General features: G+C 32.3%; 1 protein-coding gene across 6 annotated transcripts in view; it reads left to right on the top strand.

The window, feature by feature from the left end:
- Positions 1-13,303, top strand: part of ULK4 (unc-51 like kinase 4) — a 257,174-nt gene that overhangs the window by 14,090 nt on the left and 229,781 nt on the right. For 4 of the 6 annotated variants that reach the window (XM_054814066.1, XM_054814067.1, XM_054814065.1 and 1 more), the window contains 10 exons: positions 633-708; positions 1,307-1,420; positions 3,221-3,345; positions 3,468-3,540; positions 5,952-6,051; positions 6,544-6,648; positions 8,709-8,769; positions 10,731-10,912; positions 12,353-12,399; positions 13,213-13,291. In XM_054814066.1, coding sequence (XP_054670041.1) covers positions 633-708; positions 1,307-1,420; positions 3,221-3,345; positions 3,468-3,540; positions 5,952-6,051; positions 6,544-6,648; positions 8,709-8,769; positions 10,731-10,912; positions 12,353-12,399; positions 13,213-13,291 — 962 coding nt within the window. The remainder of the gene's footprint in view (positions 1-632; positions 709-1,306; positions 1,421-3,220; positions 3,346-3,467; positions 3,541-5,951; positions 6,052-6,543; positions 6,649-8,708; positions 8,770-10,730; positions 10,913-12,352; positions 12,400-13,212; positions 13,292-13,303) is intronic. The other 2 variants (XM_054814068.1, XM_054814069.1) reach the window with 2 other exon arrangements.

Genomic DNA, 13,303 nt, shown 5'->3' on the forward strand with positions numbered 1-13,303 from the left:
CCTTCTGCAATGGAATTTTTGATCTCAGTCATTCTGGGCGTCAGTGGTATTCATGGAGACACTTAAATATTAGTGGCTCTTTTCAGTCGATAGTAATGTAGTGAAAACAGTGACCTGTAGAATTAAGACTGTTGTTACTTGTTTCAATTCTAAGAGAGATTTTGTTTTCAAAGTGGATAAATTACATTTCATAGTTTTGAGCTCTCAGAAGTAGAGTCTTTCTCAGTTAAATAAGAATTTTGGAAACATCTTTTGTATAATAGGGTGCAACAATGGTCCTCCTGAAGTTATCATGGTTGGGGGAAATTTAATTTCAATTTAAGCAGATTTCAACTCCATATTATTTCTTGCTAATAGCTACATGATAATTGGAGGATGGGGTTTTTTTTTAACATATCAAGAACTTTAGTTTGGAGACTGAGCATTGGTTGGGTTGTTGGGGTTTTTTTGAGGATTTTTTGAAATGCGAAGAGTATATATATAGGATTCTTCATGCATTCAGATTTTTTCAGATGACATTACTATTGAATAAAATTTTCTTAGCATTATCTGTCAATAATGATTTGATCTACATTGCGTGATCGTTGTTTCTGCTGCCCAGTACTTATTTTCTCAAGTGCTTCTATTTACAGGTTCCGCTTTTCACAAACCTTCTGCCGAGTTCATTAGTTTGCTTGATGGCTTACTTCGAAAGGATCCTCAGAAAAGGTAAACTGTCTAATCCATGATAGTTATTTATATAATCTTTTTTCAGCTCTGGAAAAAATAATTGCTATGATACTGTATGTACAGTAATTTGTAGAGCATGAAGAATGCAAAAATCATTTAATCCCTCATAAAAGAACAAATTGTGCTTTTTCTTATACGAAGATATACAGAATGAATATTTTGATTAAGTATATCTTTGTATTTTTGTAGCCGGTGCTAAATAGATAACTTTGTAAGAAAGTGGTGGGCAGTTTTAAAGGTGGATGGTTTGCTTTTCCAGAGCAATATATTTTATGAGGCTTTGATTTATAGCTGTTATAGTTATATTTTTAAATAACATAAGATTATAATTTATGGGGTAGCTCAGATAATGTAAATGTTGGGATTGGCTACTCAGTTTTCTTCATTCTTAGTCTCGTACCTCTCTGTTGCTTGAATTATCCAGTCTGATTTGAGGCAAAAAGTTTGTCCTGAAAGAAAACTTATTTGTTGATCAAATAAAAGCAAACAAAAGGATTAATTGCTCTGTAGTGTCACTGGGTTCACAACCTAGTCTGGTAGCTCTGTGTGGAGCTGTACTATGCTGCTGCTTTTTCAGTTTGTTGCTTTTCAAAAGGCTGAATTGGACAGACATATTGCAACATCCATTCTGGAAAGGATCCCTTAGCCACTGTGATGGTGATTCTGCAGACAGCCAGGGCAGAAACTCAAGGTACTGCATGTTTAGGGAAGACCTTTTGTATAGTAAATCTAAGCAAACAAATATTAATGGTTTTTTGTTTTGGTTTTCTGTAAGTTTTCCTGCTTTTGAATTTTGCTTGGGAATTTCGTGTTGTTAACTAATTTATGAATGGAGTTTTATGCTATTCTGTGAACAGTTTTGGATGCTTAGGAATTATCCTATTAGTGTATTACACTGGTTGCTTTCGAGAGACTCCTTCCTCCTGGCTGTGGAATATCTTAAAATCTACTTCTCAATTAACTACTCTCATTTTTATTTGTATTATATAATATTGGTGCAATTTGACTTTATTTTTTGAAAGGTTTTGTAGAATCTTGTAAATATGGGTCAGTTTTATCTCTACTGAGATTTTTTTTGGTTTGTTTTTATGCATTAGGCTTACAGCATCACAAAGCTTATCAGTACCACTTCTTAGATTTGTGGTTCAGCCTTATATCCTTGCAAATGCAGCTGACCCATATTCTTTGCCTATGACATGAAGCATTAATCTAATGGATTTTTTTCTAAAATAGTGATACTCTACACTGCTATATATGCAGAAAATCCCAAACCTTTTATGAATAATAGGTTCTATGTATTAAAAAGTTAGGCTTCTTCGAAAGTTCTGCTATTTTGCTGGGTTTTGTTTTTAATTTTGAATTGGGATATTTAGTGTTGATTTTTATGTTCTTTTGTTCTAAATATTTGAAAGATACTTTATTTTCACATTAGTTCCCTAGATTGGAACCTAGTTTTCTTTTAGAATGCTGAATTTTTTGTGTTCTGTCTATTTTAAAATTCTCTCTTGTTTAATACGTATTTCTGATACCAGTGCTGCAGTATTTTTATTAACATTTGTTCTAGTTTGAGATATAGCTCTTTGTCTTTTAATTTTATTGCTGCTTTCACCACCAAGGCAGATAAGAAATCAAGATTTAAACTTTATACCACAAAGCAAGAATTTATTCAAGGTTTTAGCAAGACTTATGTTAGCCTCCACCACAGTGTTCATCTTTGAGGAATTCTCAGAGGATCAGAAGAATCTTAATCTCCTATGAAATATTGGGCTATTTGACTTTAGTCTTGAGGGTTTTCTAATGCCTCTGAAATATCTGCTGAGATATGCACTAATTAACAAATATGCCAAACACAGGACATGGGCTTGACACACAAAAGAAGCTCAAAACTTTTTCTTTTCCAACTGTGAGGCCCATGTATTTATTTCCTTCACAATATGGGTTTGATTAATATATGATATCCAGGAGACCCTTCAGGAAGGGTATATGACCCAGTTCCATGTGAATAATAGAGGGATATATTAAAAAACCTAAACAACCAAAATCGATAAACTTGCAATTAAGTAAGTGTGACATGTAAATCATTAAACAAAAAAATCGTAGTTTTTGTTGATGTAAATCTAGGCTACAGATTTCATTATTAGAAGTATGTTTGTTGTGACTTTTTCCTGTGAAGACTGAATGGTCTCTAAAGCTTTTAATATTTCTTTATAGCTCTGGTATTATGGGGTAATAATTTAGCTTTTCTAGTTTCTTTCATGGAAGTTCTACTGAGGGAGTAGAGAATTTTTAATATTCTCCAAGTCATTTGCTGTAAACTTATTTTTCATCCTTTCCATTACTAACATAGAAAGTATGTGTAGCATATATTACAATAGTATGCTGATCTAGGGAATGACAGCTAAATCGTATGCTAGTAATTGCAACAAATAACGGATATGAGCCCTCTTTTTTTTTTTTTTAATCTGTGTAATTAATATCTTTTATTCAACAGCAGTGAAGACACAGAGTCATCTGTGTCTTGGAGTGCCAAAGAGCCAGTGGATACTCATGAAAATCTAGATAACCTGTCATCCTCAAGAGCAAATAATAAGCTACCAAGCAATTCTTTCAAAATAGGTAACATTATTCATTACGTTATTTTGAATTATTTTGTGTCCTGTGAATTTTGTCAATCTTACCAATCTTATTTACTATTTATTTTTATCTTCTGAATGCGAGTTCATGTTCTCTTTCTTCAGTAGAAACTCAAACTGAATTGCGCCCAAAAAGTGCAGTTGATGGTGAATCAAATGAATCAATATTTCTTCTCAGGTATGAAAACCTAAAGAACAATTAGAAAACCCTTGAAACCCTTTATGTTTTTTGTTTGGTTGGGGGTTTTTTCTCCTCTCTCTTCTATTTTTCTGTTTGTAACATTTTGTTAGTGTGTCTCCTTTTGAATTTTCTATCACCATTTTAATTACTATTAAGACACCTTTGAAGAGCTGCTAAAGCAGTATTTGCAGTTAAAGCAATGCTTTTAAGGCTTTATTACACTGGTTTTTTGGAAGTAGGGTTTTCGTTTCTTAGCTCTCTGTCTAAACAGAAGAATTTATTTACAGCTTTCTTTCCTTCTTTCTTCATATATATGAGAATATGCTTTGAATATGCTTACTTTTAAATAAACAAGAATAAGCATTCAGCTTATGATCGACTGATAAATTCTGCCTGCAGGTTTTCATCACAAGCTATCGGTAACAATGTACTAAATACTACATAGGTATTAAATAAAAAATAGTGATTGGTTTAACAGTGATTTGGTTTAGTTGAAGCCTGATTCTGAAACTTTGTACTAGGTTTCAAGCCAAGAAGATTATCTAGTAAAATAGATTTTGTTCTTGTCCTCATCAAGCAGAAATATATTCCAGTTTTAAATTAAATACTCTTTCAAGCTTCTTACATAACCTGAACTAGGGCTATTGTGCATGATACTGTGTCTACTTTTCCAGTTATTTCAGTTGGTTTTAATAAAGTTGTACTTCTCATCTCATACAACTTCTACCATCACAGCTAAAACCATGCTATTAGTAATTTAAAATGGCAGTTGCTGTTTGCTTTAGGAATCTGCTGAGAAGAAAGGCTGCAGTGGCATTACAAACAGTTGGTATAACAACATGTAATCCAAATTATATCAGTAATGAGAGTAGAAAAAAAATGTATTTTTAAAAACAACATAATTTATTTATAAGTCCATTTATTTTAATACAAAACTTGAAATGTAATACAAAGGTTTTTTTTTTTTTTTAATTTATTCTTTTCTGAAATTCTCTTTGCTTGAAGGATTTGATTTCTCAAAGCAATATGTGCTACCTGCTGAAGTTTTAAAACATTAAGGTGGAAGCAAGCTGCTGACCTGGCACTTGGCACCAGAATTTACTTAGCTGCTGAAGTGGTTAATCAGCTTTTGACAGTAGTAGCTTCTTCTACATGTGCAAAGGGAATAGATCTTATTAATTTCAACTAGCTTAATTCAATTATCACTTGTCTTGTTTTAAACTGAGAAACCAGCTGAGAACTGGAAAAGTAGGAAAGATTTTCTGTGTCTCAAACGCATGTGATAGCAAATTAGGTTTGGAAAAAAGATCTATTTAAAAAATCTACATGTGGAAACCTAGAATAATTTGTTCAGCCTCCTGGCTAGAAATCATACTTTTTAAAAAATTTTATTTAGAAAATAAGACTGCTTAAACTTCTAAGCAGATCCTGATATGTTTTTTTACCATAGGAATTAGGATATTTTATGTAGTTTTATCTAGGTAGAAGATAATATTTTAGCACCCCTTTGTTGTGCCTTTTAAATTTCTGTTGAAAGTAGGTAAAGGTGCCTTTTTAACAAAATAAGGATAAGAATGGGTACAACTGTGTTAGTAATTTGATCATTGATTTTTCATGAGTATCTTTAATTTTGTTTGGTGTTTGGTTTTTTAATTTAGTTGCTTTTTCTAATAAATAAAACTGATTTGAAGCCAAATATGTATATTAGTTTCTGCTAATCAAGAAAACATTCATTTGAAGTTGTTGATTAAATTAGTTTCCTAGCCTGCCAATTCTAATAATTATAAAGTTTATTTTAAACAATTTTTTTTTAAATTAATGTATACTACAAAAAAATAAGTTCACTAGCAGCTTTATGAAAATTGCAAATTTGCAGTGTTCTGGTCTCTCCTTTCTTCATTTTCTAATTAGCAAATGAGATTTTTTTTTTAAAAAAAAAGAAAAACTGAAAAGTAAACCCAGTTCATATTCATATACGAAAATCAAGTAGCTTTTAATTCCCTTTACCTAGCCAAGAGTTGGCAGTCAGAAGAGAAAAACATGAAATAAATTGCAATTTCTTGTCAAGTTAATTCTATTTGTATGTTGTTTATTACTAGGAATTAAGATAATCATGTTTTAGCATCCATGAAAATAATCAAATTGCATTCATTTAACAAAAAAAACCCAACAACAACAAGAAAGAAACCACACAGCCCTTCCCATTTGTAACCGACAAACAAATCCTAACCTTGTCTGGACATGTTTAAAGGCAAGAAGTCCATGTTTAGTTGATGGAGCAGGCATAGCATCATTTGTGTTTGTCAAATTTGCAAGTTTACTGTATGGCATGGAAGTTTCAAAAGAACAACAAAATAGTTTGCAGTGAAACTTAATCTGTACTTTGTTGCTTTTTGTTTTTTCTTAAGTTCTCGTCCCACTCCTAGAACTAGCACTGCAGTGGAAGTAAGTGATGCTACTACTGCCCCAATCCAAAATTCTCCACAAAGAGATTCATGCTTGAAAAAAGTGAGTAGAAAAATAATATCACCATCCCTTAATATTTTTGTAGGTAGAATTTTAGCCTGGAGTCTGTGGTAAAGTCAGCTTTCTTCTCCATCCTTCCATAATTATAACAGGAAAGCAGTTCCTACAATGTGCAAGTTATTAAAAAAAAAAAAAGAAAAAAAAGTTGCAGAGCTTCAGATGTAAGAGTTAAGCAAGATGCTTAGTCTTTTTTTTTCCCCAGTGTATAAAAGGGATAATGCTATCTTCTTTCTTCTCAGTCTACTTTTTTAAACTCAGGTTGCAAGTTTTTTTGGACTTGGTACTTTTTATTCCAATGTGGTTCTTTATCATAATTTTTAGTTGGCCCTATTTGCTACTACATAAATAAAAAGTAATTTAGAATAAGTATATGGCCAAACTGTGTGGTATAATGCTGAAATGAAATATTTTGGAAATAAACTTTATTTTTTTTGTGCAAAACAGTTTTTTAAAAAAACTTTGTTCTTGTTCTAGGCTAAAACTATGTGCTCAAGTCAGCAGGATATGGAGACAACATTGAAAGAGCTCATTTACACTGAATCTGATCTTATCATAACACCAATCATTGACAATCCAAAGGTATAGCAAAATAAAATATAAGATTCAGGAATTTGTGGGTGAGGCTATTTTTGCAGATAAATCTGTAATCAGGGTGAAACTCCTTTCCTGTATTTTATAATTCTCATTTTAAAGCAGTTCCACCCAGTCATCTGGCAAGCTGTCATGCAATTTTTTTGGCAGTCCTTTATAATCCTATTGTGTTGCTAATTTTGAGAACTGAGTTATTTTGGGATTGAATATTAATATTAAATAATGTCTTACAAGAAATAGAAACTACTAAATGCTGTGTTCAGTGCTTTTGTAGATTTTTTTTTCTGATAACTTGTTCTGATATCTATTACTTAAATGAACACAAAACCAAGTGTGCTTTGGTATACTCAAAACAAGGCCATCTATGAAGCCTTCTGGATTAGGACTTATACCTTTACAGAATAACTAAACTTTAGATGTGATAATGTTTCTAATAAATATGAACTTATTTTCTCTGGAAAAGAAGACCTGAAATTACAAGAAATATCCATTCAATTTCTGTCATATGGATTCTAATGTGATAACAGTTTGTGATGAGTCTCTTGAGCAGAGACTGACATTTGCTTGACAGCAAAAGGAAGACCAAAAAAGAACCAGAGCTGTGCACTGCAATGACAATGTAACGTGCATGTATGGGCACATGTGTGGTATTGGTAGAAGGAATGATATGCAAGAGCCGCTTTAGTCTTCTTTTTATGTGCAAAAAAAAATGAAGTAGTTTTAGCAACTTTACTCAGTAAGTGGCAGATGCAGGGAATGCAACCTTTTTCATTGGAAGTGAGCATCTAGCTCATTAGGAAAGTCTTAGAGCCTTTAGTTGCTGTATTGCTTTAGTATAACAATGTTTTTGCTTATTTGTTTTAATGGAATTCCTAGCACTCACAAAAATAAAAATCTTAGACAGCTAGGTAAAGTAATTACCCAACAACACTTTTTCAATGTGTTTGGAGTGGGGGACATTGTTGCCAGTGGAGAATGTCAAAGGTAATGATTTATTTGAATGTCACCTCTGTAAATTCTCCATTTTATCTCAGGACTCTGATACGAAGCTTTAGCCCTTCACTGCTTCTATTCTTACTACAAGCATAAGAGATGAGATTAGGGGTAAGTGTACATACTAATGTGCACATGGAGACTAATCTCCTTACCATGCAATGCCAGACTCAGAATTAATGTAAAGTAGCCCACTAAATTACAGGGACATGTAATTGGAGTCATTGCATATGTGGTGATCTTCAGACTAAAGGATGATATTGACACCTGGCAAAGCTGAAGAGCTTGCAATTTAATCTCCTGGAAAGGGATTTACTAGATGCTGGCAGAATTTTAAAAGCTGAAATGTCAGCTTATATTGTAAAATTTCCCTGTGTTCTACAGATCTGTGGAATTGAAGACCTTTTTTAGAAAATAACTCTCTAGTTACACCTAGGCTTCATCTATCAAAGGCTAAATGCCAGTATACAGTTCTCTTTTTTTTTGTATGCTTTAGGTACTGAAAAACACACTCAGATGCTCAGTCACTGAGCAGTTATCCAATTTCATGATGTACCAGAAAATCATGTGTTGTGGGGAAAAACACCCATACCTCACAAATTATTAGTTGGTAATAATATGACTTTTTATATTCTAGAATGATCTGGTTAGATATATATTTACTGTATGGCAGTGAATTGCTAAAACATATCATGAACTCTCAGCTGCATAGTTCCTTTTTGTAGCTTTTGAAACCGAAATGCAAGTATTTTTCCTCATACAAGCAAGATAAAAATGTAAACTGAAAAAATCCTATCACTTTGTATTCCCATTTAAAAAAAAAAATCACTTAAATGGAAATAATAACATGTTTTTAATATAAATAAATTGTTAAATCTCAAATATCTGCTTGAAAGAAATACATACCAGAAAACAATGGAAAATGCCTCAGTAATGAGCAGTGGTTTTTACACCCATCCTGTACAATTTTTGCATCTTTGTGTTCTCATGTTCAAATACTTAGAGATTTCCAGAATGTATTAAAACTATTGTAATGCATTTGTTTATATTTTCAGATAATGAAGCAAGTGCCAGTTAAATTTGACTTGAAAACTTTACATATACCAACGTATTCAGGTATGGATCTGCTGAAGTTGTTAGAACTTGAGTTCTGCTTATGATGGTGTTACTTGCTATCACAAGACCTATAGCCTCCCTTTGCAGACGATGAGCTGTCATAGTTGAACTCATAATTTTTCTGAAACTGAAGTTGCATACGTAATGTTTTTTAGCTAGACCAATTTTGAGTAGACTTTTTCCAAGTTCTAACAGTTATCCCCTTCCTTTCTCTTCTGCCTTCTTCAGTTACTAGCCCATTCTCAAAAGCTTTTAAAATAAGACAGTCAACACTGGTTTAGTGGGGGGAAACCAGCATATTTTTCCCCCGTGTTATTTTTTGTAAAGAACTGAGATATTTTAACTGAAATATGCAACCAAATAGATTAAAATTTGACAAATGTAGAGAGGCAAATGAAAACAGGATCTTAAGATGTGTGGTGTTGATCAGCCAGAATACTAGGCAGCCTTTCCAGTCCCACCTTTAATCATGAAATGTTATGGGAATCATGTCCCAAAAGATAATGTGGAGTTGTTTGGGATTTGGTTTTTTGTTATTGTTTTTCATGTCTAGAAAGGCTGCTGTTATTTCTGAAAACAAAAGGCTGCTCATTGTCATGAGTGTAACACTTCTTCTCCTGGAAAACTTCCTCTAGTCTATTTAAGGAAGTATTATTACACATTAGTGTGCTTGAAGAGGGATGCTGGCCAGATATGTTGTCCTTCTAGAATTCACATAGCAGCTCTTCCTAGACATAAAAGTTGCTTTTTTCTTTCTATAAAGTATGTATCTGGGAGAGTTAATTTGTTGAAAAAATTTTATAATTGGAAAGGAACACAACATCCCCACTGTCCCAGTCAAGATTATACTAACAGAAAATATTATTAATTCGGCTAACACCCTAGGCAAAAATGATCAGATTCAAGTACCTAAGGGGGTAGTATTTTGTTTCATATTTAAGTAGCTAAATCATCAGTGTGATGTTCTGATATGTTTAACTATTGTTGTCTTTATTTAAGATGGACAGTGTTTGTTGTTGTAACACTTTCAGGGCTGTAGCTTTTTTTCTGGACATCTTTCTGATTGTTTTTGAAGATACTGTACTTGATGCTGCTTGTCAATAATGATTAAAAGCAGTGTGGAAAAAAATAAATACTTGAAATCCAAACCTCTTTTCACCTTTAATAATGTAAATTATAATTGCCTTCATTAGTAGGCATTGTTACTTAAGTGTGAAATTGGTGTAAAAGACAGAAGACATGCTCTTAAATATTCTGTACTGGAGTGTATCAAGATGGCAGATAAGTTATTAATAAATGACTATACCAAAAGTGAGGGTATGTACGGCTGCTAGAGTGAAGTTATCCATTGAGACTGTTAAGGAAGTCTTTGAAAATTCTCTATTCATGTACAGTGGTCAGGGAATTGAACCACAGGATTTATGTTAATTGTCCTAGTGACTTGACTTTTTTGTGTTACTCCTGAAGTCATCTATGTTCTGATACTACTAAGGCTTAACTAGATGCATACCTACCTATATGAGTGACTATACACATTTTCAGTTTGTTGATTGTGAGGAGATTTGCTGAGTTTCATTACTTTCTGCTTTAAATTTATTCTAATGAGACTGCACTTAATTATTAAGAATTAGTAATGATTAAGGACAACAACTACTACCTTTCCTAAATATAACGCAAATAAATGCTTACTTAAATGAAGTCCAAGGACTTAGCAGGGTTGCTCTTTCAAAAATGTTTTGAGGCTTTTATTGCTGCATTTTTATGCTTTCTCTTCTTACTTCTGTTTTGATTTCGGTAATCTTTAGACATGAATTATAACATGTTTGTTTAATATTTTAAGTACTAAAATTATAATTAGATTCAAACTTTGGAACTTATTCATGTTGATGTTACTTTCTAGTGTGTTAAAGCAACATCAAAGATCCATTATCTTTAACTAATTGATTGCTTCTTATGATTAGCTGAGAAGTTATCATCTATGAAAGGCACAGACTGGAATGACTTCTTGCAACAAGTATGTTCACTGCTTGATTCCACCGAGAAGAATACAGGAGCAGCACGTTCTAAACTGAACTTACTGTACTACTTGTGTACTGTGGCTGTCCACAAGGAAGTTGCAAGCCGACTAATTAGCTCTCAGCTGGTAAATAATAAAGCTTTAAAGGAATCAACATGGTTTGTTTACTTGCTATTGTAGCAAAAATCAGCTGCTTTTAGTTATATTTCAGGAAATCGTTGGTGTACTGACAAAAATAGTATGGCAAATTAAGTACAAAATAATGAAGAAAAATTTACAAAATTCCATGTCAGTTTTTTTAAGAGCTGAGGGAAACTAATTTTTTCTTTTGGATTTCAGATACATTTACATATAGATATATTGTATTAGTAAAAAGGTTGGGGTAAAAACTAACCTTGATGGAGAGTGTTAAATAACATATGATGAAATGTTAGTCTTCGTACATCATTAAGTGACAGAGAAGACTGAAAAAAGTTCATGTTTGAATTGTTAAATCATTTTATTTGGCCATATGTCTGTAAAGAATAGCGAGAAAAACTTTCTAAAGAACGTAGAGTAAAACTTTAAGCACTGCTTCAAAGAGTGAGTGTGGTCTCTGAAGAGTCTGTTTTAGTGTATATCTAAATGGTAGTTTCACCTCTCAAGAACCATTTTTAGACAATTTTGCTAGTATCCTCTGTAGTAGTGTAACATATTTCTCCGAGTATTGCACGTGCAGAAGAGAAATAGAATTATTTTTCCCATTATATAAAAGCATCAGAGAGGCAATCCTGAGATGTGCAGTTTTCAGTTTATTTAATGAAACATAAACTACCTCATTCTTCTACATTTATAATCACACACCTAAGTCATGTTCTGACACATGTCATTATAGGCTATAGAGATATTAAGGGCAAAATTGCACTGCCAGAAAAATTCAATTAAGAACATTCAGATTGGAAGCAATGGTAGGTCTTATGCCATAGAATTCTTGTGAAAACAGGAAACAGAACTGCCAGAAGGTATATTCTGTTATCATTGGAGAATTTTTGGGTGGACAATAATCTGATGACTGAATTGCCAATTAACAGGACATTTTAGAAATTAGTAATTATGCAGTTTGGTTCTTAAGTAGCTGAATATGTGTGTTAACAGTACATTCATTATTCTAGTATTTCCCAACTATTTTTGTCCATTCTCACAAAATAAATTTCAGATATTTAAGTACTTGTTGGGTGATACTATATGATGATCTCTGAGTTTGTAGATAGAAGTATCAAGAGGTTTTTTTTCTCTACATACTCTTATTGATAATGGAAAAAAAGAAAGGGGGTTTTAACACATTGATATATGTTTAGTAGTGTAGTTTAAGGCAAGAATATAGAAAGAAATTGTATTATTACTCAGTCTTTTTTTAATTAACATCTGGACTATATCTACAGTGTTTGTCTATGACAATGCTTCTTGCAAATGTGATCCAAGTATATTTTTTTGAAATTACGGATAATTTGATTTTTTTTTCTTATCATTGGGACATATTAGATCACTGGTAATCACTAATGTTTATTTATCTTCTTTAAACTATAGTTTCCTATATTGATACAGCAGCTGCGTGCAGCCGCCAACTGGGATATGTACGTAACAATTATTTTAAATTAATCTTTTCAAATATGGAATTATCACTGAATTTTATTAAAGTTATTCTTTAACAGGGTATTTAAGGAGTGTTTTAGCCTGTCAGACTGCTGTGGTACCTGACTGGCAGTATGATGGTGTATATAACATTGAATTTTTTCAGGATTGAATTAATATATTGCTATTTCACTGGACCAAAGATTATAGAAAAATCTCTAAAATTTATATAATTTAGTGTATCAAATAGCATTACTTAAAATCACTGAATAAACCAACCCATACCATAATAGTAGTAAAATAACTATAATGGTAGCTTTTTTCTTTAAATGCCTGTCAGAAACATTTCAATGTGATAGTGCCCTCTGCTGTTTGTTTCATAAATGTTGATTTTATTATTCCAATTTTTTCTTTAGTGAAACATTTAAAACTGATTTGCCGATACAGATTTAATTTCTGTTTTGTCAGCTATACTGAAAAGTTTAAAATGATCTACAGGGGTTTTCTGTGTTATAAAAAACCTGAACATGAGCATGACTGATTAGTAAGACTATAACAAAGTAAAGAATCTTCATTCTTCAGTGCTAAAGGAAAAAAATGTCTTTATGCGTGAATTTATTGCTAAATTGAGCTGAAATACTGAAATAATTCAATGAGAGAGAGAAAATAAACATAAGAAAATCTGAGCTGTAAATAGCACTTCAAATATTTCCTGCCTTTAGCAATCTGTGTAATATATAAACAGGATATAATTGTTGTTGTGATATTTTTGAAATAGTTTTTCTGCACCTACAAAAAATTTATTTGATATGCAGACGTGCCAAAGTGGCTCGAGTGATCGGTTTACTGGCGTTACACACATATGAACTTGGAGAAAATGTACCTGTGTCTGAGGTAACTTTCCTT

Source organism: Grus americana, chromosome 2 (genome assembly GCF_028858705.1).
Source record: "Grus americana isolate bGruAme1 chromosome 2, bGruAme1.mat, whole genome shotgun sequence".
In the NCBI taxonomy this organism is placed as follows: domain Eukaryota; kingdom Metazoa; phylum Chordata; class Aves; order Gruiformes; family Gruidae; genus Grus; species Grus americana.